The 24,946-nt window shown below is 38.3% G+C and overlaps 2 protein-coding genes across 8 annotated transcripts in view; one reads left to right on the forward strand and one right to left on the reverse strand.

The window, feature by feature from the left end:
- The first annotated feature begins 17 nt into the window (after positions 1–17).
- ccnb2 (cyclin B2) lies at positions 18–3,030 on the forward strand. Its single transcript, XM_079866752.1, has 8 exons — positions 18–174; positions 332–448; positions 536–805; positions 894–1,052; positions 1,253–1,489; positions 1,584–1,724; positions 1,808–1,918; positions 2,056–3,030. Exons 1-8 carry the CDS (start codon positions 157–159, stop codon positions 2,164–2,166), a joined length of 1,164 nt encoding a protein of 387 aa, XP_079722878.1. The 5' UTR covers positions 18–156; the 3' UTR covers positions 2,167–3,030.
- myo1ea (myosin IEa) overlaps positions 2,963–24,946 on the reverse strand; it is a 52,745-nt gene continuing 30,761 nt past the window's right edge. Inside the window, exons 9-29 of one of the 7 annotated variants that reach the window (XM_079866729.1) lie at positions 24,778–24,910; positions 23,070–23,266; positions 22,904–22,984; positions 22,338–22,424; positions 22,061–22,147; positions 21,063–21,230; positions 20,120–20,205; positions 17,651–17,732; positions 17,370–17,476; positions 15,421–15,519; positions 14,723–14,867; positions 11,848–11,962; positions 9,144–9,313; positions 8,891–9,036; positions 7,953–8,099; positions 6,914–7,071; positions 6,711–6,800; positions 6,417–6,630; positions 6,203–6,235; positions 4,677–4,846; positions 2,963–4,510 (exon numbers count right to left, since the gene is read on the reverse strand). In XM_079866729.1, the coding sequence (XP_079722855.1) occupies positions 4,434–4,510; positions 4,677–4,846; positions 6,203–6,235; positions 6,417–6,630; positions 6,711–6,800; positions 6,914–7,071; positions 7,953–8,099; positions 8,891–9,036; positions 9,144–9,313; positions 11,848–11,962; positions 14,723–14,867; positions 15,421–15,519; positions 17,370–17,476; positions 17,651–17,732; positions 20,120–20,205; positions 21,063–21,230; positions 22,061–22,147; positions 22,338–22,424; positions 22,904–22,984; positions 23,070–23,266; positions 24,778–24,910 (2,592 nt within the window). In that variant the 3' untranslated portion in view covers positions 2,963–4,433. The remainder of the gene's footprint in view (positions 4,511–4,676; positions 4,847–6,202; positions 6,236–6,416; positions 6,631–6,710; positions 6,801–6,913; positions 7,072–7,952; positions 8,100–8,890; positions 9,037–9,143; positions 9,314–11,847; positions 11,963–14,722; positions 14,868–15,420; positions 15,520–17,369; positions 17,477–17,650; positions 17,733–20,119; positions 20,206–21,062; positions 21,231–22,060; positions 22,148–22,337; positions 22,425–22,903; positions 22,985–23,069; positions 23,267–24,777; positions 24,911–24,946) is intronic. The other 6 variants (XM_079866732.1, XM_079866731.1, XM_079866730.1 and 3 more) reach the window with 6 other exon arrangements.

Consider the following 24,946-nt stretch of genomic DNA (forward strand, 5'->3'; position numbering starts at 1 on the left):
ATCAGACAGCACGGAGCGGTATTTGAATCCCCAGAAGGCCTTTGTACTGTACGGTTTGTTTTGAGTTGGACAAGGAACATTCAGCGGAGCTAAACGGCCTGTTTTAATATTTTTTAAATTTCTTTTAAGCAAGACCTCTCGAAAAGCATATTCATCATGGAAATGCACGCTTTGGTGAGTATTAAATGCAGAAATATGCGTTTGTATTTGTCTGATAAAAGGCTTGCTAGCGTCAAAGCAGCTTCATGTTCGTTAGCTTAAATAGCTAAGAGTCGTGTTGAAATAGCTTGTATGAGCATGCTTTTAGTTCTTACTTCCTTTCCCCATACAGCGAAATGCAAACAACCCTATTTTTATCGGTGGCAAAGGCGGTCCTGGAAATGGTGCAGCGAGGAGGGCCGTGTTTGGCGAACTTTCCAACTTTCCCCACAAACCAGTTCAGACCAAGGTGCGTGTCTTTATTGACCACCGTGCAATTTGTGCGTTTGAGCAACAACATGATGCCACACATTCCTCTTTCTTCTTTCCTTTTCAGAAGGTTCAGCCTTTGCTATCTGTTAAACCGACTGTCCAGCCAGCTGTTGTGCAACCCAAACGTGCCCAGGTACAGCACGGTGTCCCTCAGCCTGCCCCAGCGTTACCCCCCTCTGTTCAAGCTGATGTGAGCATGAAGGAAGAGGAACTGTGTCAAGCCTTTTCCAACACCCTCTTTCCAGTCGAAGACATCGATGAGGGGGATGCTGACATGCCTCAGCTGTGTCCTGAATATGTAAAGGACATCTATGTGTATCTGCAAAGCCTTGAGGTACTTGCTGCTTGTCTGTTTACAGTATCTTTCTTTCTTGGTTTTTCCACATTTTGTTCCTCCCACAGCTTCTGTGCTCTCATTGCAGGTTCAGCAGTCGGTTCGTCCCCGTTATATGCGTGGTTATGATATCAATGGACGAATGCGTGCTCTCCTGGTTGATTGGCTGATTCAGGTGCACTCAAGATTTCAGCTCCTGCAGGAAACCTTGTACATGACTGTAGCCGTCCTTGATCGCTTTCTCCAGGTGACCGTTACAGCCATTTGGTTGTTTCGTTGTTCATGCATTACCTGATTCCCTATGCTGTAAAATGCTATACTGGTGAATACTTTCTGGGTCATGACTTAATCAAATTGTATTTTAAAACCTTGTAACGGATGTTATTTATGATCTGAAAAATCTACAGAAGTATGGAATTGTTAAACCCCTTTTTCTTGCACTTTCAGGTTCAGCCTGTGACCCGTAAGAAGCTCCAGCTAGTGGGGGTTACTGCAATGCTGGTTGCTTGTAAATATGAGGAAATGTATGTGCCGCTGGTTGGGGACTTTGCCTACATCGCTGACGATGCCTTCACGAAAGCCCAGATCAGAGAGATGGAGATGTTGATTCTCAGCGAGCTGAACTTTGAACTTGGACGTCCTCTGCCCTTGCACTTTTTGCGGAGAGCTTCAAAGGCTGGCAATGCAAGTACAGGTTTTTATAATCACTGAGGTTTGGCAGTTTTCTTTTTCTTAAGCTTCAGATGTTAAGTCTTTGCATTTTAAAACTGCTTTCTAGGCGGATGCTGAGAAGCATACGCTGGCAAAATATTTCCTTGAACTGACACTACTTGATTATGACATGGTCCACTATAAGCCTTCTGAGACTGCAGCTGCTGCTCTGTGCCTCTCTCAACTTGTGCTTGATGGCCAGAAATGGGTAATTTTTCTGTTTCCTTCTCTGCCATACACACCCTCCACACACACTTTTATAAGTTACTGACTTTTTCCCTGCTGCTCCAGTCACCAACCCAACAACACTACTCCTCCTATGATGAGGCCCACCTGAAGCCTATCATGCAGCATATTGCCAAAAATGTGGTTACAGTCAATGAAGGACTCTCAAAGCATGTGGTAAGCACTTTTCTATTAGTCTTTACATTTACACTTATGGATTTGGCCGATTCTGAGTCAAAGCGACTTGCAAAAAGGAGCGAAAGCATGGTTTTACTTGTACTGAATTCGAGGCTGATGTTGTCCGTCTCTTACAGACTGTGAAAAAGAAATACTCCAGCAGTAGGCTCATGAAGATCAGCCTCCTTCCTCAGTTGAAGTCGTCACTTGTGAAGGATCTGGCTGCTCCTCTGCTGTCCAGCTCCTGAGGATTTTTATGTGGGAATGAACGCTAACACTTGCACTTTATTTTGTGTCAGCCATTTTGAGAGATGGACTGCTGCTTTTTAAACCGATGTACATACTTTTGGATTGTCTGTTAATAAATGTTTCTACCTTTTAAGATTACTTTCTTTTTAAGCTGAGGGTTTAAATTGAGTTTTATTGTTTATGAACTTTCTGTAGCTGTATTTGCTTTACCTCTTAGTGGGCAAAAGTGGAGCTGAAATCATTAAAATCCAAAGATTTAATGCCATTTTCTGACTTGTGTTAATGATGTCATAAATTAGGATTGGGGTAAAGGTTTAAAGTTGTATGTGTCTGGACTCAATACACAAATTATGCAACTGCTAAATTAAGTCCCCAGACTTTCAACCTGCTGTCAGGGATATTGCGCACATGCAATATCCCTTATTTATGAATAATTCTATTTCACAAATTTGTGCCTTGAAATATTTAAGGTGAAGTGTTTATCTATAACACTAAGCTGCAGAGTGTTGTGTTTTGTACTAAGATTAAATGGAACAACTGAGAAAAGTATATTTGCTAGTGAAAATGTTTAGATGCAGGTGTCCTGCAAATTTGTGGTTATGCAGTTGGTGACTGAAACCTATTGTCTTTGATTCAGTGGACATTTTTTTACATCAATTATGCCTCTTGCTTAACCGTTCCATCAAACTCACAATGTGTCTCTAAAGTAGTTAAATTAAATATTTGCTTCCATTTTACATTCCAATCTTAGACTATCTACATGGGCTGCATTCATGAAACTTTTTTTTTTTTTTTGCCATTTTGTAAAAGTTTTAGATTGTATCTCCCAAATACTTTTGTTAAACATAACTTGTCCTTAAATGTTTGTCAATGTAAATAAAGTTAGGATATCCTACAAATGCCCCAAATTAAGATGTTTATTTTGATGTGTTCCCCAAATAAAGTTCCTGATGGAAGTAACATGTCTAATGGTTTGTCTAAACCAATTAACTTTGTATTTAATGTAAAAAAGATTTACCGATGTCTTTGTATTAGACAAGGTAACCTCATCAGTAGGATAGTACACAATCAGACACCAAACACCAATATCTGTCACTTTATTCTTAAGAAAAAAAAACTAAGATGTTCTCAGTAAAATATATGGGAACTGATCTTGGGTACATTCTTACAAACATCTAAGAATTTATCTTGAGAAGTTGACTTCCATAGTATGGAAAAACATACTATGGAAGTCAATGGGGCCCATGAACTGGTTACCGACTTTCTTCAAAACATCTTTTGTGTTCAGCAGAAAAATATTAATACAGGTTTGGAACAACCTGAAGGTTGAAACTTGAAAAGATGACAGAATTTTCATTTTGGGCAAACTATCCATTTAATAATTTTGTAGATCCAGCCCCGATTCATCTCTTCACTGACTAGCACCTTGACGAATGGTGTCGATGACCTGACCAGTACATTTGTATGATATTGTACTCATAAAGTGCTTCGTATCTATACAGTAACACATGTGGTGAGTATGGGTTTTCCAAATAATGCATGGAAATACCACTGCAGTTTAAATTTAAACTGTTGGAATCTTTTGTACAATGATACATTCAGCACTGTTATAAGATTATGAACGTAACATCAAAAGAATAGTACAATCCATGGTTTTCAAGAGCTGTAGTGCAGTTTAAACATTTGGGTTTCTCTTAACTACAATATGAAAGGCAATAACATGGTAAAACGTTCCTTAGCAGCAAAACATTTCCCACTAAAACCATTGATTCGGACATGACTTCAAGAGATTGGAAAAAAAAATACATAAATCACAAACAGCAGGTGACTCTAAAGCCAAGCCCCTTAATTTACATATAAAATCTATCCATTTCAAAAGCAAAATAAAAAAAGCCTGTTCCCACATAAAATGGCTACTTCATCGCTAAGTGAATTAAGATCACCTTAAAAATCAATGAAAGATGAACAAACCATATCAGAAATAAACTGTAGAATGCTATAATATAAATACAATAAATAGTTTTGATCAGTGCTCACAGGGAGTGCTCAGTATTCAGCGCCCTGGAGAAAACTTTCGTGTCCGGTCGGCGTCTGCCCGCATGGCCTCAAATGTCTGTGGCAACACATCGCAAAGCTTATGAGGAGTTCAGCCACAGCACGCCTCGCTCGCTCCTTCATTATCTCCATTTTCCCTCATTTCTTTGTCCTTGTCCTTCTTCGAACAAGTCTGCTGAGGTTCTGGTCGCCTCATCAACAGCAGAAGAGGTTAGATCTTGGTCACGTAGTTGTTTGGGAAAAGACCTTGTTTACCTCTCAGTCTCCCTGTCCACCATCCAGAGGCATCTAGACAAACAAATAATGCATATCACATTATTTAAGACCCACAACGTATCTTTTAAAAAGATTCAGATAGGCCCTATATGTAAAATGCCAGCAATATTCATGAAAACTGGATTCACGAAACATTAAGAAAATCATTTTCATAAATAAGCATTTTGCACGCTCTCACCTTCCTTAATGATGTCAATGATGTCATCTGCATTGAAACTGAGCTCATCTGTGTCTTGGGCGTCGTATGCATAAAGGGCTTTACATTGAGGCACTTGGGGCTTCGGCTTGGGGGCCGGTTTGGGCCGGCCACCTCCTGGAGAGGGCCTGTTGGTGGACTGTCTGTGGGCCCTTGGAAAAAAGCACAGAGGACATTAACTGATGGAATTGCAGGTGACGTTTCTAACATTGCAGCAACCACGGGAACATGCTTCTACGAGTGAAGGTAAGTGTGAAGTCAACTAGGATCTTGAAGTACCAGATAGCTGCTGTGAGAGGGTTAGCGGTCTGATTTTGTGGTGTTAGTACACGTGTTCCCAACTAGGTGGCGACAGATTCACATTTATCCATTGTGGCACTGTCAGTCTGAACTAGTCTACATTTCCCAAATAGACTTCATTCAGTTGATCCTCCACCTCAGAATATATTTTTTTTTTCAGTTGTTGCAACGAAGGGCCATTTGTTAGCCCTTCAGTCTTCATGATGTGTCTGAGTCGACCCTCATCATGACTACAACCGAGAAAATGTTAGAAAATGCCCAATCCAGAGTCCTTAACCTTGCTGAAGTTAAAGAAGAAAGAAAATCCTCTTTCATATGACTAGCTATTCACAATCTGATCTCCATTCGGTAACACACTATTGTGCAAAAGTTTGGGGTCTGTCAGATTCAAAGGACAATTCACACCGCACAGACAAATGGCAACAAACATGTTTGTGGGGTTTTGTCGGATCAGTGTTTCCCTGTCGGCGTAGGTCGGTTTTGTTTGTTTTCACCCCACTGAACATGTTCAATCAGCGTTTGTTGGTGTCTGTATGGGCAGTGTGAACATGATAGTTATTTTCATAAAATTCTAAAATCCAATGGCAAACTTGTTTGTTGGCATTTGTTTGTGTGGTGTGAATAGGCCTTAATACTTTTAAATAACAAATTAATAATTTTATTCAGAAAGGATGCATTAAATTGATCAAAAGTTACAGTAAAGAGTAGACTCTTACATTGTTATAAAGAAATTCTATTTCAAATATGCTGTTCTTTTCTCAAGATTTCCAACATTTTTTTTTTCAGCATTAATAATAATTAGAAATGTTTCTTGAGCACCAAACCAGCATATTAGAATGATTTGTGAAGGCTCATGTGACACTGAAGCTTCAGCTTTGCATTGCAGAAATTAAATACTTTTTAAAACATTAAAACAGAAAAGTGTAGTAATATTTTACAATATTACTATTTGTACTGCATTTTTGTTCAAATAAAGGCAGCCTTGGTTAACATAAATGACTTATTACCGAAGTCTTACCAATTCCAAACTTTTGAACAATACTGTAAATCAAATTAGTTTAATGTAAGGAACCAGAAATCCAAAACAAGAATGAGAAAGAATGCAAGGGTGGATTTGAAGTTGGGCATCTCTGGTGTTGATCTATCACTAGTCAAATGAACCACAACCACTGCCACCTAACAGAAACTACACACATGCTCAGACTCACATTCCTCCATTGCCAGATGGTTGATGATTTCTGCTACGGTAAAGAGATACATGCATGTTACATTCAAACATAGCTCACGATTTTGTTTGCATGGATAATGTCTGGTAGATGAGCTTCAGCTATGCATCTAGCAATTAGACAAATGTTAACCATCTTCAGTACTCAGATAGTTGTTAGCCATTTATTTTGAAATGTGTGTGCTGTGTCCTCTCACCCTGCAGCCCCTTGGTCTGGCACTTTGAGGAAATCCATGTTGGGTTGCTGGGGTGCCTGTCTGCTGCCTCTGTCCTTGAGCTGACTGACATTAGTAGGCAGGAACGGACGGGCCGTGTTTCCTGATGTCGGCCTCTGATTGCTGTGATGTTGCGAGTTCCTCTGATTGGCAGTGTGATTTGCATTCTTCAGTCCTCCATTTTGGTGAGCAACTGCTGAGAAACACATTTACTGACTAAAACAAATGGAAGATTAGGATATTTGATAATAGTACTAGTTGAATGGGAAAACGTACCTGGAGGGCCAGGTGCGACTCGTGTTGGGGTGTGGTGGTGTGTCCTGGACGTGTTGGGGCGGCTTTGAGTGACGCCCTGCTTAGTAGGACCTGAATGAGGGTTGAATTTGTGTGTATGAGATCATGCATGGATAACAAATAACATTATATTAAATTATATTAAATGACATTGTGAATAAAACACAATACGAGTCATCACTCACGTGAGTTTTTGGACAAACCCGGTCCAATGCTGACCTGCAGCATTTTGTTTGAGGGTCGCAGCACAGCTACGTCCCCTTGACCTTGGATGAACTGCACCTGTCTGGAACCTCCAGCATTCCAGGGTCCCCATCCATCTTTCTTTAGTTTCATTTCCAGCCTGCAGGTCCAAATCACAGTCAATGATTAACATAGAGTGGCCGCAAAACAACACTGGTTAAAAAGCTTGAATGTCATTGCATGCATTAGATTATAAAAAGCAAATGCCATTTATTAAAAAAAATGTAAAAAAAAAAATATTTGAAAATATAACAAAATAATAAAATATAAAGAGAACTGAAATATAATAACAAATAATTTCACAAAAAGAAATTTGTTAGGTATGGCATTACCATTCAAAAGTTTGAGGACAGTAAGATATTTTGCAAGAAATTATTACTTTTATTCAGCAAGGATGCATTAAATTGCAATAAAGTGACAAACAAAGTGTAAAAAAGACAAAAGTGATTCTATAATGTTGCAAAAGATTTCTGTTTCAAATAAATGCTATTCTTTTGAACTTTCTATTAATCAAAGAATCACAAATAAGTATAAAATATTTCACAAAAACATTGATAATAATAATAAGAAATTTTTCTTGAGCACCAACTCATCATATTAGAATGATTTCTGGAAAAAATTAAAATCAGCTTTGCTATCACAGGAATAAATTACATTTTAAAATAAAAATATATATTTTAAATTGTAATAATATTTCACATTATTAATGTTTTTACAGTATTTTTGATCAAATAATAATACTAGTCTTGGTGAGCGTAAGAGGCTTCTTTCAGAAACATAAAAACAAATCTTACTGACCCCAAATTTTTTAACAAATGTTGATCAAATAAATTAAATGAAATTATAAAATAAATTATAAAAACAACAGACATACTGTTCAAAATTCAAAATATGGACCCAAAAAAATCATCTTATGTATTATTCTGTTTAATTTGTATTTAAAGGTCATGCCTTTGCCATGTGAAAGATATTTCAACCTACGTGGTGCTAAATTTGAGAGGTAGTTTCTTTTGCGTTCTCTCTTCGTATCTGCGTGCCAGTAAACTGATGAACTCAGTCTTGAATACACACTCCAGCAGGCTGTCATACTCGTCCTCGTGCAGGATCATGAAGTCATCCTGCATTGTGCTGTAGGAGAGACAAATGTCTTTTCAAGACCTGAAATATCCACATTTGTTCGATCCTTCAACATGAGCACAGCCTTTCGGTTCAGGTAACACGTGTTGAGGCACTTTTAGGGGTTTCCAAAGACACAAAGGTTGTCAGGTCACAAAAAACACAAGTGATACGAGGGCTGTTGGGAGTTTTCGTGTCTGGGACACATGCAGAGATGCCCTGCTTCACCCAATAAACTTAAGTCTTTTCTAATGAGTTTTTTACAAGGTATACTCTCCCTTCCCAGCAACACCTGGTTCACATTATTGACAACCCCCCCACTCACAAAAGCAAAGTATGCAAGGTTGTGGGGTGCTGGTACCGCTTCCTTGGACCTTATTTGTAAGATCTTTAGGTTTCTTTGAGAGAGTTCTGAATGTTTTGAATCATTTCCAGGGACCACTAAAAAAAACGATAAATGTTTTTTAAAAGACTGAAGCTTTGTATATCCAGACACTCTCGATTCAACATGTGTTAAGTAACACAGGGCAGACGAAGGCTCTAACATCTAAACTGGACCTTTGATGTCTCTACGCCTATAATTCAGCAGATGGTTATCCAAGGCATTATGGGACTGCATACAGGGCTCGAAAATACAGGCTCTGTTTTACACATGGGAGGGAAGCTGCAGCTCTTTTGACTCCTTGTGGCTGAATACAATAAAAAAAATTGTGTGTGTGTGTGTCAGATCACCTCGAGTCCTAAGGTTGGTTGTAGCTTGCCATTACATTAATTAAACTGACTGAGCTTGTGTGGTGACGTACCTGAAAGAAACAGCCAAAATCTTCTCTACGTCAACTTTGCGCTTCAGGACCTCTTTCACAAGCCCTTTCTCTGGCCCCTGCTTCACCTTTTCTCTTCCAATCAGGTAGACAGATCTAGGGGTGAGGATCAGGTCTCTCTTGATGCTCTGAACAGATAAAAACACCCATACATGCATATAAATGCTACATGTCAAGTGCTAAAAATAGTCACTGATACTCTGGCACATCTGTGTGCTACTTTTGGTATGCTCACCTTAAACCGCCTGTCAAATTTATTGACTTTGTCTGCAAAATCAATCTTCTCCCTCTTGCCCACAAACTGCCTGAGCTCAGGCCGGTCATCCATACCCAGGTAATCACCAACAAAGTTCCTGTTCAAGCTGTGCCTTCTTCTCTCCTTCCTGTTCAGCAGCAGATCAGAGGCTGGAAGAAGATAGAATATCTTCAGTGTTATTCTCAAAGAGCTTTAGTTCTTGCGCCATGTCCCGCCATGTCCAAAAGATGAGATGAGATTAAATAAGAGATGTGATGTGTAAAGAAAACAGGACCAATTAAAGTACATTTTATATGTGAACGGAATTTTTTGAGTATAATTTACAATCAGGTTGTAATTTTGTCAAATTATACAAAAACTCTGAAAATATTTAATTGTGTGTATGTAGGATTTATAAAAATGCAGGCTATAAAATTAGCAGGAAAAAGGAGTAAGCCATTCTATTGCAAAAATGTTTAAAATTGGATATATGGTTGAAATTATATTTGTTACAAAAAAAAAGATGGTTCAGGGGAAAACAATTACAGAATTCTGCTTGGTTTCACGTATCGTTCAAAACTTTGAGTTTGCTAATGAGTAATGTTTTTGGAAGAAGTATTTTATGCTCGTCAAGGCATCATTTATTTGATTACAATACAGTAAAAACAATAAGATAGTGAAATATTTGTACAATTTTGAATGACTGCAACCTACTGTAATATATTTTAAAATGTAATTTATTCCTGTGATTGCAAAGCTGAGTTTTCAGCATCATTACTGTGTCTTCAATCTTCAGTGTCACATGATCCTTCAGAAATCATTCTAATATGCTGATTTGCTGCTCAAGAAACATTTCTTATTATTATCAATGTTGAAAACAGTTGTTATATTTTGTGCAAACCTTGATACATTTTATTCAGGATTCTTTTATGAATATACACTCACCTAAAGGATTATTAGGAACACCATACTAATACTGTGTTTGACCCCCTTTCACCTTCAGAACTGCCTTAATTCTACGTGGCATTGATTCAACAAGGTGCTGAAAGCATTCTTTAGAAATGTTAGCCCATATTGATAGGATAGCATCTTGCAGTTGATGGAGATTTGTGGGATGCACATCCAGGGCACGAAGCTCCCGTTCCACCACATCCCAAAGATGCTCTATTGGGTTGAGATCTGGTGACTGTGGGGGCCATTTTAGTACAGTGAACTCATTGTCATGTTCAAGAAACCAATTTGAAATGATTCAAGCTTTGTGACATGGTGCATTCTCCTGCTGGAAGTAGCCATCAGAGGATGGGTACATGGTGGTCATAAAGGGATGGACATGGTCAGAAACAATGCTCAGGTAGGCCGTGGCATTTAAACGATGCCCAATTGGCACTAAGGGGCCTAAAGTGTGCCAAGAAAACATCCCCCACACCATTACACCACCACCACCAGCCTGCACAGTGGTAACAAGGCATGATGGATCCATGTTCTCATTCTGTTTACGCCAAATTCTGACTCTACCATCTGAATGTCTCAACAGAAATTGAGACTCATCAGACCAGGCAACATTTTTCCAGTCTTCAACTGCCCAATTTTGGTGAGCTCGTGCAAATTGTAGCCTCTTTTTCCTATTTGTAGTGGAGATGAGTGGTACCCGGTGGGGTCTTCTGCTGCTGTAGCCCATCCGCCTCAAGGTTGTGCGTGTTGTGGCTTCACAAATACTTTTCTGCATACCTCGGTTGTAACGAGTGGTTATTTCAGTCAAAGTTGCTCTTCTATCAGCTTGAATCAGTCGGCCCATTCTCCTGACCTCTAGCATCAACAAGGCATTTTCGCCCACAGGACTGCCGCATACTGGATGTTTTTCCCTTTTCACACCATTCTTTGTAAACCCTAGAAATGGTTGTGCGTGAAAATCCCAGTAACTGAGCAGATTGTGAAATACTCAGACCGGCCCGTCTGGCACCAACAACCATGCCAGGCTCAAAATTGCTTAAATCACCTTTCTTTCCCATTCTGACATTCAGTTTGGAGTTCAGGAGATTGTCTTGACCAGGACCACACCCCTAAATGCATTGAAGCAACTGCCATGTGATTGGTTGATTAGATAATTGCATTAATGAGAAATTGAACAGGTGTTCCTAATAATCCTTTAGGTGAGTGTACAACTCAAAAGAACAGCATTTATTTGAAATAGAAATATTTTGTAACGTTATAAAAGTCTTTACTGCCACTTCAATTTAATGCATCCTTCCTGAACAAAAGTATTGATTTCTTTCAAAAACTCTTACTAACAACACACCTTTGAACGATAGCGTATGTCCATAACTGGACACTGTTAATAGCTCAACTAAATACCAGTGAGAGTGGAAAAACGTGTTTTAGTAGAATTTGTACACTAAAACTGGGCCAAAAGAGCCTATAGCTGAAGAAACACCCAAACATGGACACTCAGACAGGGTGTGAGGTTTTTTTGTTTTCTTTGTGTGTGTATTATTACTTTTCAACATAATGACAATAATTCAGCTGAAAGCAGCAGTTGAGGTCAGACTCCAAAGATATACAGGGGAAAACCCAAACTGTGACACATTCTGCCATGTAAAACAAAATTGATTTCCCTTTTCTTATAATGTCTAGGTACGCAGGTGCTTGTACATGATGTCTAGCACTTTAGCCTTATTCCAACTATTTGTCTGAAGGTTAAACTCACCCTCCTCCCTCATTTGAACGTATTTCTTGCGTGCGCAAAATTTCCTCCAGGCCGTCTGAATGGTTCTGGCATAACCGTCGAATTTGCGATCTCTCGTCTCCTCCAGCAGGAAGAGCTGTAAATAGAATATAATGCAGGTTGTTTACATGAATCGAATCAAAAATACTCACAAACTCACAAGATATCCATTTAAATCAGTAAAAAAAAAAATTATGCACTAAATCCAAGCTGTTACCGACTTAACATCTAATAGTGCAAATAACATTAGTAAATAGAGCTGCATAAACATGTCCATTACACTAAAGGTCACTTGTCATTGGAGCTTATTAAACAGTCCCGGAAAGACAAGGCCCATTATGACACATGGTCTGACACAGTCTGTCCTGTCTGTCATGCAGCAACTTCTCTTTTTCTATTTCAGATTTTCTATTTCTCTTTTTCAGTAAGCAGCTGTGTCCAAGTGTTTTGCGGTCATCCCATAAAGCTCTGAGCACTGTGTAGCTCCACTGTGCTTCCTGTATCTCAGAACACACTGTCACAGCTCTGCCGCACTGTAGACTAAACAGCAGATCCTATCATTATCACAGAGGCCTGGCACTGCCTCACACACACACACACACACACACACACACACACACACACACACACACACACACACACACACACACACACACACACACACACACACACACACACACACACACACACACACACACACACACACACACACACACACACACACACACACACACACACACACACGGCTGGCACAGGATGAGATATCAAATACACAATCCCTCTTTGCATTCCATGTCACACACAAACAAACAAACAGACACAAACTTCCCATTGATAATTATTTTCATGTTATTGCCATTAACTGATAAATGGCAGATTCTTATTTTGTTTTGTTCAAATAAATGAAAAACATAAATAAAAATAAAACATTAAATAAGTGCAGCGCATAAGTGATTTTTTTTTTAAAGTATTACTTTCATTAAGCCAAGATTATATCAAGCAATAAGACAAGATTACATCAACAGCAACTGTTTTCAGCTTTGATAATAACATTTTTTTTTTCTTCAGAAATCATTCTAATTCACGGATTAGAATCATGGGACACTCTACAGACTGTAGACTGAAGAATGAAAAAGTTGAGAAAAATCTAAAAATTCAGCTTTGCCATCATAGGAATGAATTACATTTTAAAAAATATGAAAATAAAAAGTTATTTTAAGTATTTCTTAAAAAAACAATATTTCTCAATATTTAACAATGTATTTTAAATAAAAAAAAACTTCTTTCAAAAACACACATCCCAAACTTTTGAATGATAATGTATGTACAAATATATTTCACTATTTCAATATTGTATAATATTTTTGTTGCAGTGCTGAGATTGAGATTATTTTTGCATTACAGATGCTGACAAGTAGGGAAGGATGGTCAAAATATGCTTAACTGACATAAAAAAATTATCATAATATAGAAACCTTAAGATATCTGGATCTAATTGTATTTGTTTAAAATGTTCCCCCTTTTAATTTTGTGGTAAAATATGACCTGGACATTTCTTAACAGTGTTTGTGAAATTAAATCACACTGTTTGGATGTCTCATGCAAACACTGTAAGACTTCATCAGCTCTCAGTAGGATTAAAGAGCGACTACTACTACAACACACTCTCTCTCACTAAAGAAATTCCTGGAGTCATGAACTAATTACTCAGTATCAGCACCTTATCTGAGAAAGAGTTTTGTTTTGAGAGGCAGAGCAGTTCAAATCTGGGCCCTCCTAAATTTTATATTACACAAACACACATTTTACACAGAAAAGGCCACGTTTTAACACATACATGCCAAAGTCACACATCTCTGGATAATCTGGTGCATTCATGCCGAGCCACAGAGCCTTATACTGTGTCTCTATGTATACGTGTGTACATCTAAATGTCAACAGTGAGATCACAGCACATCCACAAGCAGTGCTTTCATAAGCAAGCTGAAAAAAAAAAAGTAGTGGAAAAAGCAAAGCTGTCTTGGACATAACAGAAGCAGCTTTACCACAGCACTGTGTGTATCAGATCCAGAGCAATGTTGACCTAACGGTGCTGACGTGGGACCAGCCCAGTGTCCCTCCTCCTTCCCTACTGACTGCCCACTATTCATCAACCCACTCTGAGCTGAGCTGATGTCTGCCAGACAAAGGCTGACTCTTACACTTCGCCTCTCTTCTGCCATTACAGCACAACTCAAATGTTAAATCTTGACAAAAGTGAAAGAACAATGTTCAACATGCTGCTGATAGGGAGGCTTGTGTCAAGTATTGCTGGTGTATCTAGTCTGATGTATTTTTCTGAAGTGTGCATATTGTAGAGCAATCCAAAAGTAGAAGGATTCTGAAGCAACATTTAAAAATGTATCAGCGTCATTGCGTTGATATATTAAAAAAGTAGCATTTACCAAGTGTTCCGACCCCAAACCTTTGAACGGTAGTGTATTTTAAAGAAAGATGGTACAAGCACACTGTTCAAGCAAAAAAGAGGTTTGGTTTTTGGCTGTCAAGGTATGGCCAAATTAGACTGTGTTCCATTCACTTTCATTCATTTGTATGTGAGTGTGGGAGAGTCAGAGTGCAAACAAGTGTGCAGAAGGTTCCTCTCCCACCAATTCTGTCACGTGAAGTCTTGTTGTAGTGAAAAAGACGTTTGACTGACAGAGGACCAAAATGTGAAATACTGACTTTTCAAAGTGGAGTAGACGTGCATTATGACATTTTAAATGTATTACAATTTGTTAGGATAACTTTTTATTGATTAAAAACAAGACTCCCTGGGGCATGATATCATATCCTGTTGCTGAAAAAATTCACTTACCGATTCAGGGGCTTTGATGAAGATCTTGGTATGTCCGAGCTGATACTGGTCTTGGTCCATGTTTACGGAGCGCAGGAGATGCAGCACACCCTGTTTCTCATCCCCCCTCCATGTTGGCCACGACTCCTTCGTCAGAATAGCATACCTGAGACACAGAAACAGAGAGAGAAGATGAGGAAGGTTTCATCATTTTGAGAATGAAATCATATTTTATTAAACTACATATTTTTCATCCATATGAAAGTAAAAAATGCTCAGTTGTCTTCTGAAGTGGAGCCCTGTGTAAATATAGTACTGTAAGCAGTCTGTGTGTGCAAGATAAACACTTGAAGGGTGGAGTAAAAAAATATTAACACATCAAAAGATGATTCAGGGTTTTACTTTATGTAAAAAGTTAATAACCAAATGAAGCATGTGAAGTAATTGATCATATTAGACTCTTAAACCAACACAATAAGAGGAAACTGTCCAACTACTGGCCCATAACAGAAGAGGAACCAAAATTCGTCAACATAAAAGTACTATAACACACTACCAACTTATAGATCTCTCTTCCTTCTCTTTGTGAAATTCTTGTGAAAATATGGTGTCTTGTCATTGGATCTCAAAATTGTAACGCCAGATATGTTCTCATTCCATGAAGTTCTATGAAGAGATCCTGGTCAGGCTTTAAAGATGACTTTGAAATCAGTCTTTACCGGTTCAAGAACTTGCGGAAGACTCGTCTGTAAGCATAGCCGGCACGCCTTACTCTAATATTCTCTTTCAGACCCAGATATTCGACCTGGTGCTTCACTCTAGAGAGAGAGAGAGAGAGAGAGAGAGAGAGATGGAGAGGAAGGAAGGTTAATATATACAGCAACAGTCAAAAAGCCCCTTTACAGAAATTCATCTCAGTTTTTTACAATTTCATAGACAAAAAGGCATTTTTGGTGGTTTCCTCATCAGCCTTTCCTAAATAAATGACTGAATAATTGCAAATCTCATTGATACACATCCTGAGAATGAAGTGTGAGTGCTAATTATACTGCCCATTGTGTCCAACATGAACAATGCTCACAAACTCTCATAACAGGAAGACCATTAGAGCCTGAACAATCCAACACGCTGGATCAGAACATTTCATTCCACATTTCGTTCCAAAAAAAAAAAAAAAAAACTATGGCGAAAGATGAAAAAGCCAAGAAAAGCGAACAAAAAAAGATAAAAGAACTGTCGGGACAAAGAACAACCATGCTGAGAAATAAAATCTGAATCCATGTTGCTACTTAGTTTCCCATTTTACACTACAGTTTAAAGTTTGGGGTCAGTACGATTTTTAATACCTTTATTCAGCAAGGATGCATTAAATTGATCAAAAGCAACATTTACAATGTTACAAAAGATTTCGTTTTAAATATCAAATAAATATCAAAACTGATAATAAGAAATGTTTCTTGAGCAGCAAATCAGGATATTAGAATGATTTGTGAAGCATCATGTGACACTGAAGACTGGACTAATGATGCTAAAAAATTCAGTCTTGCCATCACAGGAATAAATTACACAAAATATATTAAAATAGAAAACAGTTTTATATTGTAATAACATTTTACAATATTACAGTTTTTTTTCTTGGTGCATCAAGGCAGAGACTTTATAAAAACGGACCAACCACAAATCTTTGAATGATAGTGTTGACTTAAATTAAAAAAACTTGGATTTCAGAAATTTAATTTGCTGATATGCTTTCCTTGAGAAAGTTTCTCTGTGATTTTTCTGCAGAACTGCTGTGACTTGTGAAAACACAAACAAACTCAGATGCCTCATTAAAGAGGATGTTTTCCTCTCAAAGTATTGTTTTTTTGTTTTTTTACTTCAATATGAATAATGGCCACTTTAAGAGAATATAATAATTTAATAAGAAATCTCAACTATATCCATTATAATATCAGTTTCCTATATAATTGTAACACAGCACTGACAAAGATTTAAAGGAACACGCTGACTTTTTGGGACTTTAGCTTATTCACCGTATCCCCCAGAGTTAGATAAGTCCATACATGCCCTTCTCATCTACGTGCGTGCCGTAACTCTGTCTGACGCACCCACCGCTAGCCTAGCTTAGCACAAAGACTGGAGGTAAACGGTTCCAGCTAGCATACTACTCCCAATAAGTGTCAAAATAATGCCAACATTTTCCTATTTACATGTTGTGTATATATTCTCAGAAGGCGAAGCACTGCTACTTGGGCGGAGTGATTTGTTCGCAGCACCTGAGAAGCCCTGTGGTGAGGAGCAGAGAGTTCGCTCAGAGTTGGAGTAAATCACTCCGCAGAAATAGCAGTGCTTCGGCTTCTGAGAATATAGTTCCCAGTGTGTATACGGTTAGAAGATGGCTGTGTCTCATGTGACCTTGTTATTTGTACACGCTGTGGCTATACAAATCACAACATGTAAATAGGAAAATGCTGGCATTATTTTGTCACTTATTGGGAGCAGTATGCTAGCTGGAGCCGTTTACCTCCAGTCTTTGTGCTAAGCTAGGCTAGCAGTGTGTGCGTCAGACAGAGTTACGGCACGAATAAGCTAAAGTCCCAAAAAGTTGGTGTGCTCCTTTAAGAGACTTTTGAATGAACGTGAATTCACCTTCACCATAATCTCTTACCTGCTCTCCTCCCAGTCTTTGGGCTTCTTGGTCTCATTGGGTTTGATACAGCGGATGTAGTGAGGTGTACACTTCATCAGGGTGCTCACCAGATCATTGGCTTGTTTCTGCCATTAGAAAGAAACAGAAAGGATGTAAAAAAGTTAAAGCAGCTTACAAGAAAACACCATTAAACCTGCAAACCACTTAATCTACACAGACAGTCAGGCAACGGGAAAGTGTGAAAAATGGTTTAGTTATATGAGGTGAAACAGAGAGCCTGCAGAATAGACTCAACTCACCTTGATTTTACTCCCTGCAGTAGTGGGTCTGCCTTTTTTCTCAGCATTGAGGTTTTCTGAGAACAGGGCACGGATGAAAGGTCTAACGAAAAGAATCAAGAAATACAGACTGTAACAGACAGGAATGATTTTAATCGTGTCTCTCCGCTGCAGACCAGGGTCACTTGAATTCCTGCAGGCCACAGTGCACATTGTTTTGGAGTTCATCATCACTGGGACAGGGTAAGAGTTTGAATACTTGTGGTTTTTAATCTCTGGTGTTCACTATCCTTTAGTCTCACTGCCTCCTGAATAAGCCTTTTACTAAGCTTATAGATTGGTTGGTTGGTGTTTTAATGACATGCCAGATTCTTTGGCTATTTTCATGGCAAATAACTAGTTCCACTATAAAAAAGCAATAAAAAAAAAAAACTATATGATGTTTTTAAAGTTTGCTTTAGATAAAAACGGACCTCTATGTTACCTCTTTTAAAAATGTATTGTAATATAATTTCCTAAGAGAACTTAAACCAGAACAATTTAATAAAATGTTTAAGAGATACTAAACTCTGGCATGAGGAACATCTGAGCTTGTAGAACTAAATGCTTTGTTTTTATTGGATTTCAATATTCATAAAACCCTATTAGTATTTCAGAAAATTCCTTGTTTAGCACAATTGTGCTCTCTGGACAGATTCTGTACCAGAAGCCAGCTGGTAGTAAAACAAAAAATCATCTACTAAGGCATCTACTTTTATTAACAGGCTTATTGTATCCAGTAGTTTTCTTCTTCTTCTTCTGCCATGGAAGTTTATGGCAGCCCATAGAACCGTATGGTAAAAATTTGTGAAATTTGGCACACTAATAGAGAAGAGTCTGAACAATAACCACAGCAATTTTGGAGTCTCTAACTCAATCACTATAGTGCCACTAACTGTCCAAAATTTCACTTACGTTTATGTTAATAACTTTTGAACCATAAAAGGGCTAGAAACAAAATTCAGTTTTCTTGATTTCTTGGTTCAAGATGATTCAATTGCATTTCATATGACATAATTTGGTAACAGCGTCACTTATTGGTCAAAAGTGAAAAGCAATTAAATCATATTAAAAGTGATTGTATTTATGATTTTTCAGCTATTTTGCCTAAAATAATCTAAAAATGCCTTTAATTACTCATTGTTGCAGTTGGTTTAATGCTCCCAGCCATGCTTCCATGATTCATCTGGCCTTTTATGTGCTTGGCCCTTTAATTGCTGCTTGCAGCTATATTTATTATTATTACATTTTTTTATGTAACATGCACTAGACGGACATGTTTGACAATTGCAAATGTTTGTGTCTTTAGCAGCATCTTGCGCATGACACAGCTTTGTAAAATGTGGCACTCAAGTTAAAGGAAGAAATCTTGCGTTTTAAACACAAAAACACATTCTGTGTGAGCGGGCCCTAAATTATCCTTTTTATATCTGTGGGTGGATTTTTCTTAATGCAAACAATCCATTTCTGGCATTCTTGTGTGTATTATGTGAAAGTTATAGGCTATAAAATTAAAAGGCTATAAAAACATAATGTTTAAGTCTTGTTGCTATACTTTCAAAATGTAGTATTTATTTTAACATCTATTCCAGTGCAATGTCCTGCCCCTCAGACTTCCATTGAAAGCACATTATAATAAACAAACTTTAGCTAAGGGATTAAGAAAGAGATTATATAACGAGAAATTATTATCAGCCAACCAAGCATGGCACAAATGTAGTCAATAGAGTTCAAATGAACTGTACTGAATCTAGTCAGGGATAATGGTGACGTTAGTAATGAAGAGAACAACATTTTTAAAGCACTTTTCTCTTCTAACATCCGAGCACATTATTTCTAATACCAGAAAATCCACATAGTTATATGATGGTAACAGCTTTTCTTGCTTTGCTCTAACCTCTCAATGGGGGTGGAGCTGCAGGGCCACGTCTGCGCAGATGGACAGGAAGCCTTGCTTCGTCACTGAATTGACAACTAAGATTTCTCTTTCTTCTGTTTTGTGCTTAAGACCTGCTGGCTGGTGCAAAGGAAGTTCCTCTGCAAACTCTGCATGTGTGTGTGATGTGTATATATGCATGACAGCACATGTCTGAATGCCGTCTAAAAGCGGACCCCCAGAAAGCTTCACAAAGGGCTGCTGGAGGAGACGGTTTGCACAGATGGCTTCTGAAGCACAAAAGAGGCCCAGGAGCACATAAGAGTGATGGGCACGCTCTACAGTCCAACTCCCTTGAGAGATAGAAAGGCATTTTGGACTCAGAAACAATGCTAATCTCCTGCACACTTCTTTTATAGGCCCTCAGCCTTCAGCTGGCCTGATTATATCCATGATTTACATATATTAAGATGTTCAAGTGCTCACAGTGACTGAGGTCTCTCTGAGAGTCTGTTACAAGCAGCTGTTGAATGATTCGAGACTGGCTGTTGTTATGATGGCGGATTGACACTTACATCTCACTGCTCTGCATTAACTCAATCAGGTCAGTGAACAGCACATCCCTGTTTCTCTCACAGAAACCCTCTGCATCATAAGACACCTGGGGGGGACAAATAACAGCATTAAATCAGTTGTGTGTTCTGAACAGGGTTAGAAAATCAAAAAAAAATTTGAGCCACGTAGCCAATAATGTTCAGATCAAAGTCAGTTCAACCTATCATCAATGACTTACTTAGTTTTTGCATATACAACAGGGTAACTAGAATATATATACAAACAAACTCAGATGTATATATAATAGTATATATAACACACACACTGAACAAAATTATAAACGCAACACTTTTGTTTTTGCCCCCATTTTTCATGAACTGAACTCTTCTGAACTCTGAACTTCTATGTACACAAAAGGCCTATTTCTCTCAAATATTGTTCACAAATCTGTCTAAATCTGTGTTAGTGAGCACTTCTCCTTTGCCGAGAAGTGCTCACAAACACAGATTTAGACAGATTTGTGAACAATATTTGAGAGAAATAGGCCTTTTGTGTACATAGAAAAAGTCAGAGTTCAGCTCATGAAAAATGGGGGCAAAAACAAAAGTGTTGCGTTTATAATTTTGTTCAGTATATATATATAAAATGTATTTTTTTATCATGGGATTTCCATTGACTGTTGAATGTACTTATTATAAATCTAATGGTGCAGGATGTGGGCAGGCCTCCCCTCAGAGCACGCCTCATTGAACACAGGGTATGTGGAAGGTACCACACATACTGAACTACTTCAAGCCAACAAAGAGTATACAAGAAACTAAGAGAGAGAGATGGAAGGAAAGAAACAGCAAGAGACAATGCAATTTAGAAACACAGGCAAAAGAGTAGAAGTAGAAAGTAAAACATTTAACAACACTACAAGAGGGATAAAGAGATGTTTGAGACAGAGAGAGGTATAAATACCTTGCCAGCGTAATGGTGGATGATAAAGCCCTGGTTCCAGCTGTTAAAGTGCTCGTGGTTGTTGATCTGCATTCTGAGCTTCTGCAGCATCGTCTGATCTGCGCCTTCACCCTTCGCATGCATAGTAGCACACACATCGTCCAGTATACTCATGATGCCTGGAGGATTCTGGGAAAGGACACAAACAAATGAAAATTACATTTACACTGTAAAATGCATTCATAATCATTTTGAGACATCATATTAGGCTCCTATTAGTCTTTTTTTTGTTAGGGTTTTATTTTGGCTCTTGTTGATTCTTATGCAGCCTTGATAACAAGCAACCAGAGCCAAAATATCAATGCATCTTGATCTGCATTTGTGGTATACAAATAAAATATTTTGTTAGTAGTAGTAGCAGCAGCAGCAGTAGTAGTATATAGTTAAATAGTAGTAGTAGTATAGTTTTAGATAATGTATAGCATGTTGCATTGCAGGATGTTAACTTTTACCCCCATACTATAGTACACAAAGATTTAAATTTACAACATTCATGCCTAAAGTGTCTGAAACGGTTTGAGTCCACATTCACAGACCTTTCGCTTAATCAAAACTATTATCATACATTAATCTTTAGTGAAATCACACCTGTCATGAAATTCAGACATCTCTCTATCCACACAGAGTCCAACAAAGGGAAAACAGCTTGTACATTTCTCACAGACAAGCATTAGCTTTTAGTAGTGACACAGAGAAGCACTTTCTCACATGCTGTCATACAGAGGTTCTCCCTAGTTGTGAATTTCATGGCTCTTTGTGTCTAGTCTCTCTGTGAGTGGAGCAAATTGAATTTGGAGGCATATCAACCATTTTGAGGCCATTAGACAAACAGTCATGGGAAGAGAACTTCTTAGTGAGTTAATGTTAGTTTTATTGATTTAACTGCACTTGGCAAGGGCAGATAATATCCAGCTTTTGAAATAGATGGATGCTTGAATTACACAGTTGGCGAAACTTACTATTTTACTCTCAATGAGGTCACAGACGATCTTATTGTTGAAGTACTCTATGGGAGTCCATCGGATTCCTTCCTGTACATACTCCTCCTGAAGAGAGGAAAAAGACAGAAAAGAAAAGAAAAATGATGAAAATGATCCTATACTAGGGTGGAGCATAAGTTCTTCCTGTGCTGCCAGAACAAGGTTAAGGGAAAGGTGTGACTTAAAATGACAAGAGTCTTATTCAAGATCCACATTGCAACAACAATACAAGCACAGGGGACTAATGAAGTGTTACCTGCTCAGCTTTTAGAGTCAGCTCAATGAAAATCTGCTGCAGCTTTTCATTCACAAAGTTGATGCAGAACTGCTCAAATCCATTTTTCTAAAAGAGCAAATGAAAACACAAAAGACAGATAGATAACTATGAACCAAAAATAATACCAGTAGTCAAATGAAAACAAATAAGATGTAAATATCACAAACAATGATTCAACATTATTATTATTATTATCAACAGCACTTAAAAATACACAGTTGCTGCTTAAGAATTCTGCATTTTAATGGTTAACTGGAATTGCAGTAGCAGAGGATCAAATTAAAAGGGTTGAAAGCCCTGTTATCTAGCTTTATCCTTCTTATGAAGGCAACACAGGTAGTAATCTTAATGGTCTCAATACCAGATGCTAAACCAAGAGATTATCAGATTAGTCAAGCTCATTAATATGTTATCTGTTTACAAAAAGAGAGGGGAACCAATCCAGACAATTAAAAATCAGACATCTCTTTCATCTTATCTCATTATGTAGACTGGATAGCTCCAAATTCAAATAGTGACTAGAAAAAATATTTAAAAACACTCACCTGAAAAATCTCAAAGCCATATATATCCAATACTCCAATGTTCAGCTCCTGATGGTCTTTAACCATGGCTTTATTGATTGACTAAAGAAAAACAGGAACCCATTCAGTGCTTATTTCTTCCATAACTTCTGTTTTTAAAAGGGATGTAGGTGCATATTGCCTGTACCTCAACCAGGTAGTCAAAAACACGAGAGTGCAGAGCTTTGGAGAGGGCATCGCGTGTGAAACACGCCTGCTCCACATTCAGCGTTACGTCTATGGACTCTGACTTGCCCCCCCACTTGCCATCCATCTTACGGCTGGTGAGTTTTTCTTTAAGACGATTCTGATCGATGCCCAACAGGAAGGCAGGAAATGCCAAAACTACAAGAAGGAGAGAAAACAGTTTGGTAGAGTTAGAATTATATAGAAATATATAATATACACTACTGTTCAAAAATTTGGGGTCAGTAAGATATTGTAATGTTTTTATGGTCATAAATTCCTGTGATGGTAAAGCCAAATTCTCAGCTTTAGTGTCACATGATCCTTCCAAAATGCTGATTTGGTGCTAAAAATATTTCTCGTTATTATCAATGTTGAAAACAGTTGTGCTGCTTAATATTTTTGTGGAAACTGTCATATAGTTTTCTCAGGATTTGTTGTTTAATAGAAAAGTTCAAAAGAACAGCATTTATTTGAAATATAATTTTAGAAACATTTATGAATGTCTTTACTGTCATTTTTGCTGAATTTAATGCACCGTTGCTGAATAAAAAGCATTCATTTTATTTAAAAAAAAACAAACCTTACTGACCCCAAACTGTTGAAATATAACACCACAACATAACATTACTTTGCTTTGCTTTTTAAAAAAAAGTAACAAAAAGGGGTATGTCATAAAAATGACTCATGATCATTTCTTTCTGTGTATTCACAACAATAGATCTCTTCTGAGGAGAGGCACGGGTGAGACACCAGTCCTGAGCCTCACTCCATTTCTGAGCAACCCCACCTCATCACTGACTCACCGCCTTAAAAAAGAAACTTCCCTCATTCATCCCTGATAGTGATACAGTCCGTCATACTGCTTAAGTATGGCTCATTATTCAGATGTACGGGTGTGGTAGAACAGAGCGCACAAAACTGACCTCCCAAAACAACGCAATTATAAAAAGATCTGGGACTGTCCATGGTTCTCAAAGCTACCATGATGTCAATCAAAGACCTTCATAAAACTCTATGGATTTGAAGATGTTATCTATAACTGTTCGCATACGGTTTTGTCATAAGCAGGCAGCTGAGCAGTTATGCCGTGTGTGCTTTTTACATTGGCCAACCAACACTAAATGTGTGAAAGCCGCTGGCGGCAGACAGGAAGAGGGGTTGGGGGGCTGGGAACAGGAAAAGGCACAGATTAACTTGGTCTGCTCCCAGCACCGCATGGCTTTTTGCCACAGCAAACAGCCTCTGTCATTCAAATGCATTGCTCCACCTGAGAGAGCTTGGAGACACTAGAGGGAAGGGGAGAGAGAGAGAGAGCGAGAGCGAGAGAGAGCGAGAGAGAGAGAGAGAGAGAGAGAGAGAGAGAGAGAGAGAGAGAGAGAGAGAGAGAGAGAGAGAGAGAGAGAGAGAGAGAGAGAGAGAGAGAGAGAGAGAGAGAGAGAGAGAGAGAGAGAGAGAGGGGAAATAGAGGGGTGGGCTGAACGTTCCGAGTTTCACTGTGTGTAATTTTATTGTGTGATGTAATATGCAGATACCAAGAGTGCATAAACAGAGCGCTAATTTGGTGTGGCAAGACAGTTTGGCATGAGCTAATGTAGAAAAAAAATCAGCAGTACATAGTTCAAACGGGGACACCAAAAACAAGGGACGACGCAAAACTAGATACATACACTCATCATTTTCAACAGCAGCGTAATTCCCTGCTTCCCTAAAGTTGATGTTCCCAAGGTGAAGAATTCCAGCCACAATTTGCAGTACCAGGGCACGGTCCATCCCTGAGATACCAATCACGTCCATGGCATGCTGGGGTCAGACAGAGAGAGGAGAGGGAATATGAAA

Source organism: Squalius cephalus (assembly GCF_949319135.1).
Source record: "Squalius cephalus genome assembly, chromosome: 3".
In the NCBI taxonomy this organism is placed as follows: Eukaryota; Metazoa; Chordata; class Actinopteri; order Cypriniformes; family Leuciscidae; genus Squalius; species Squalius cephalus.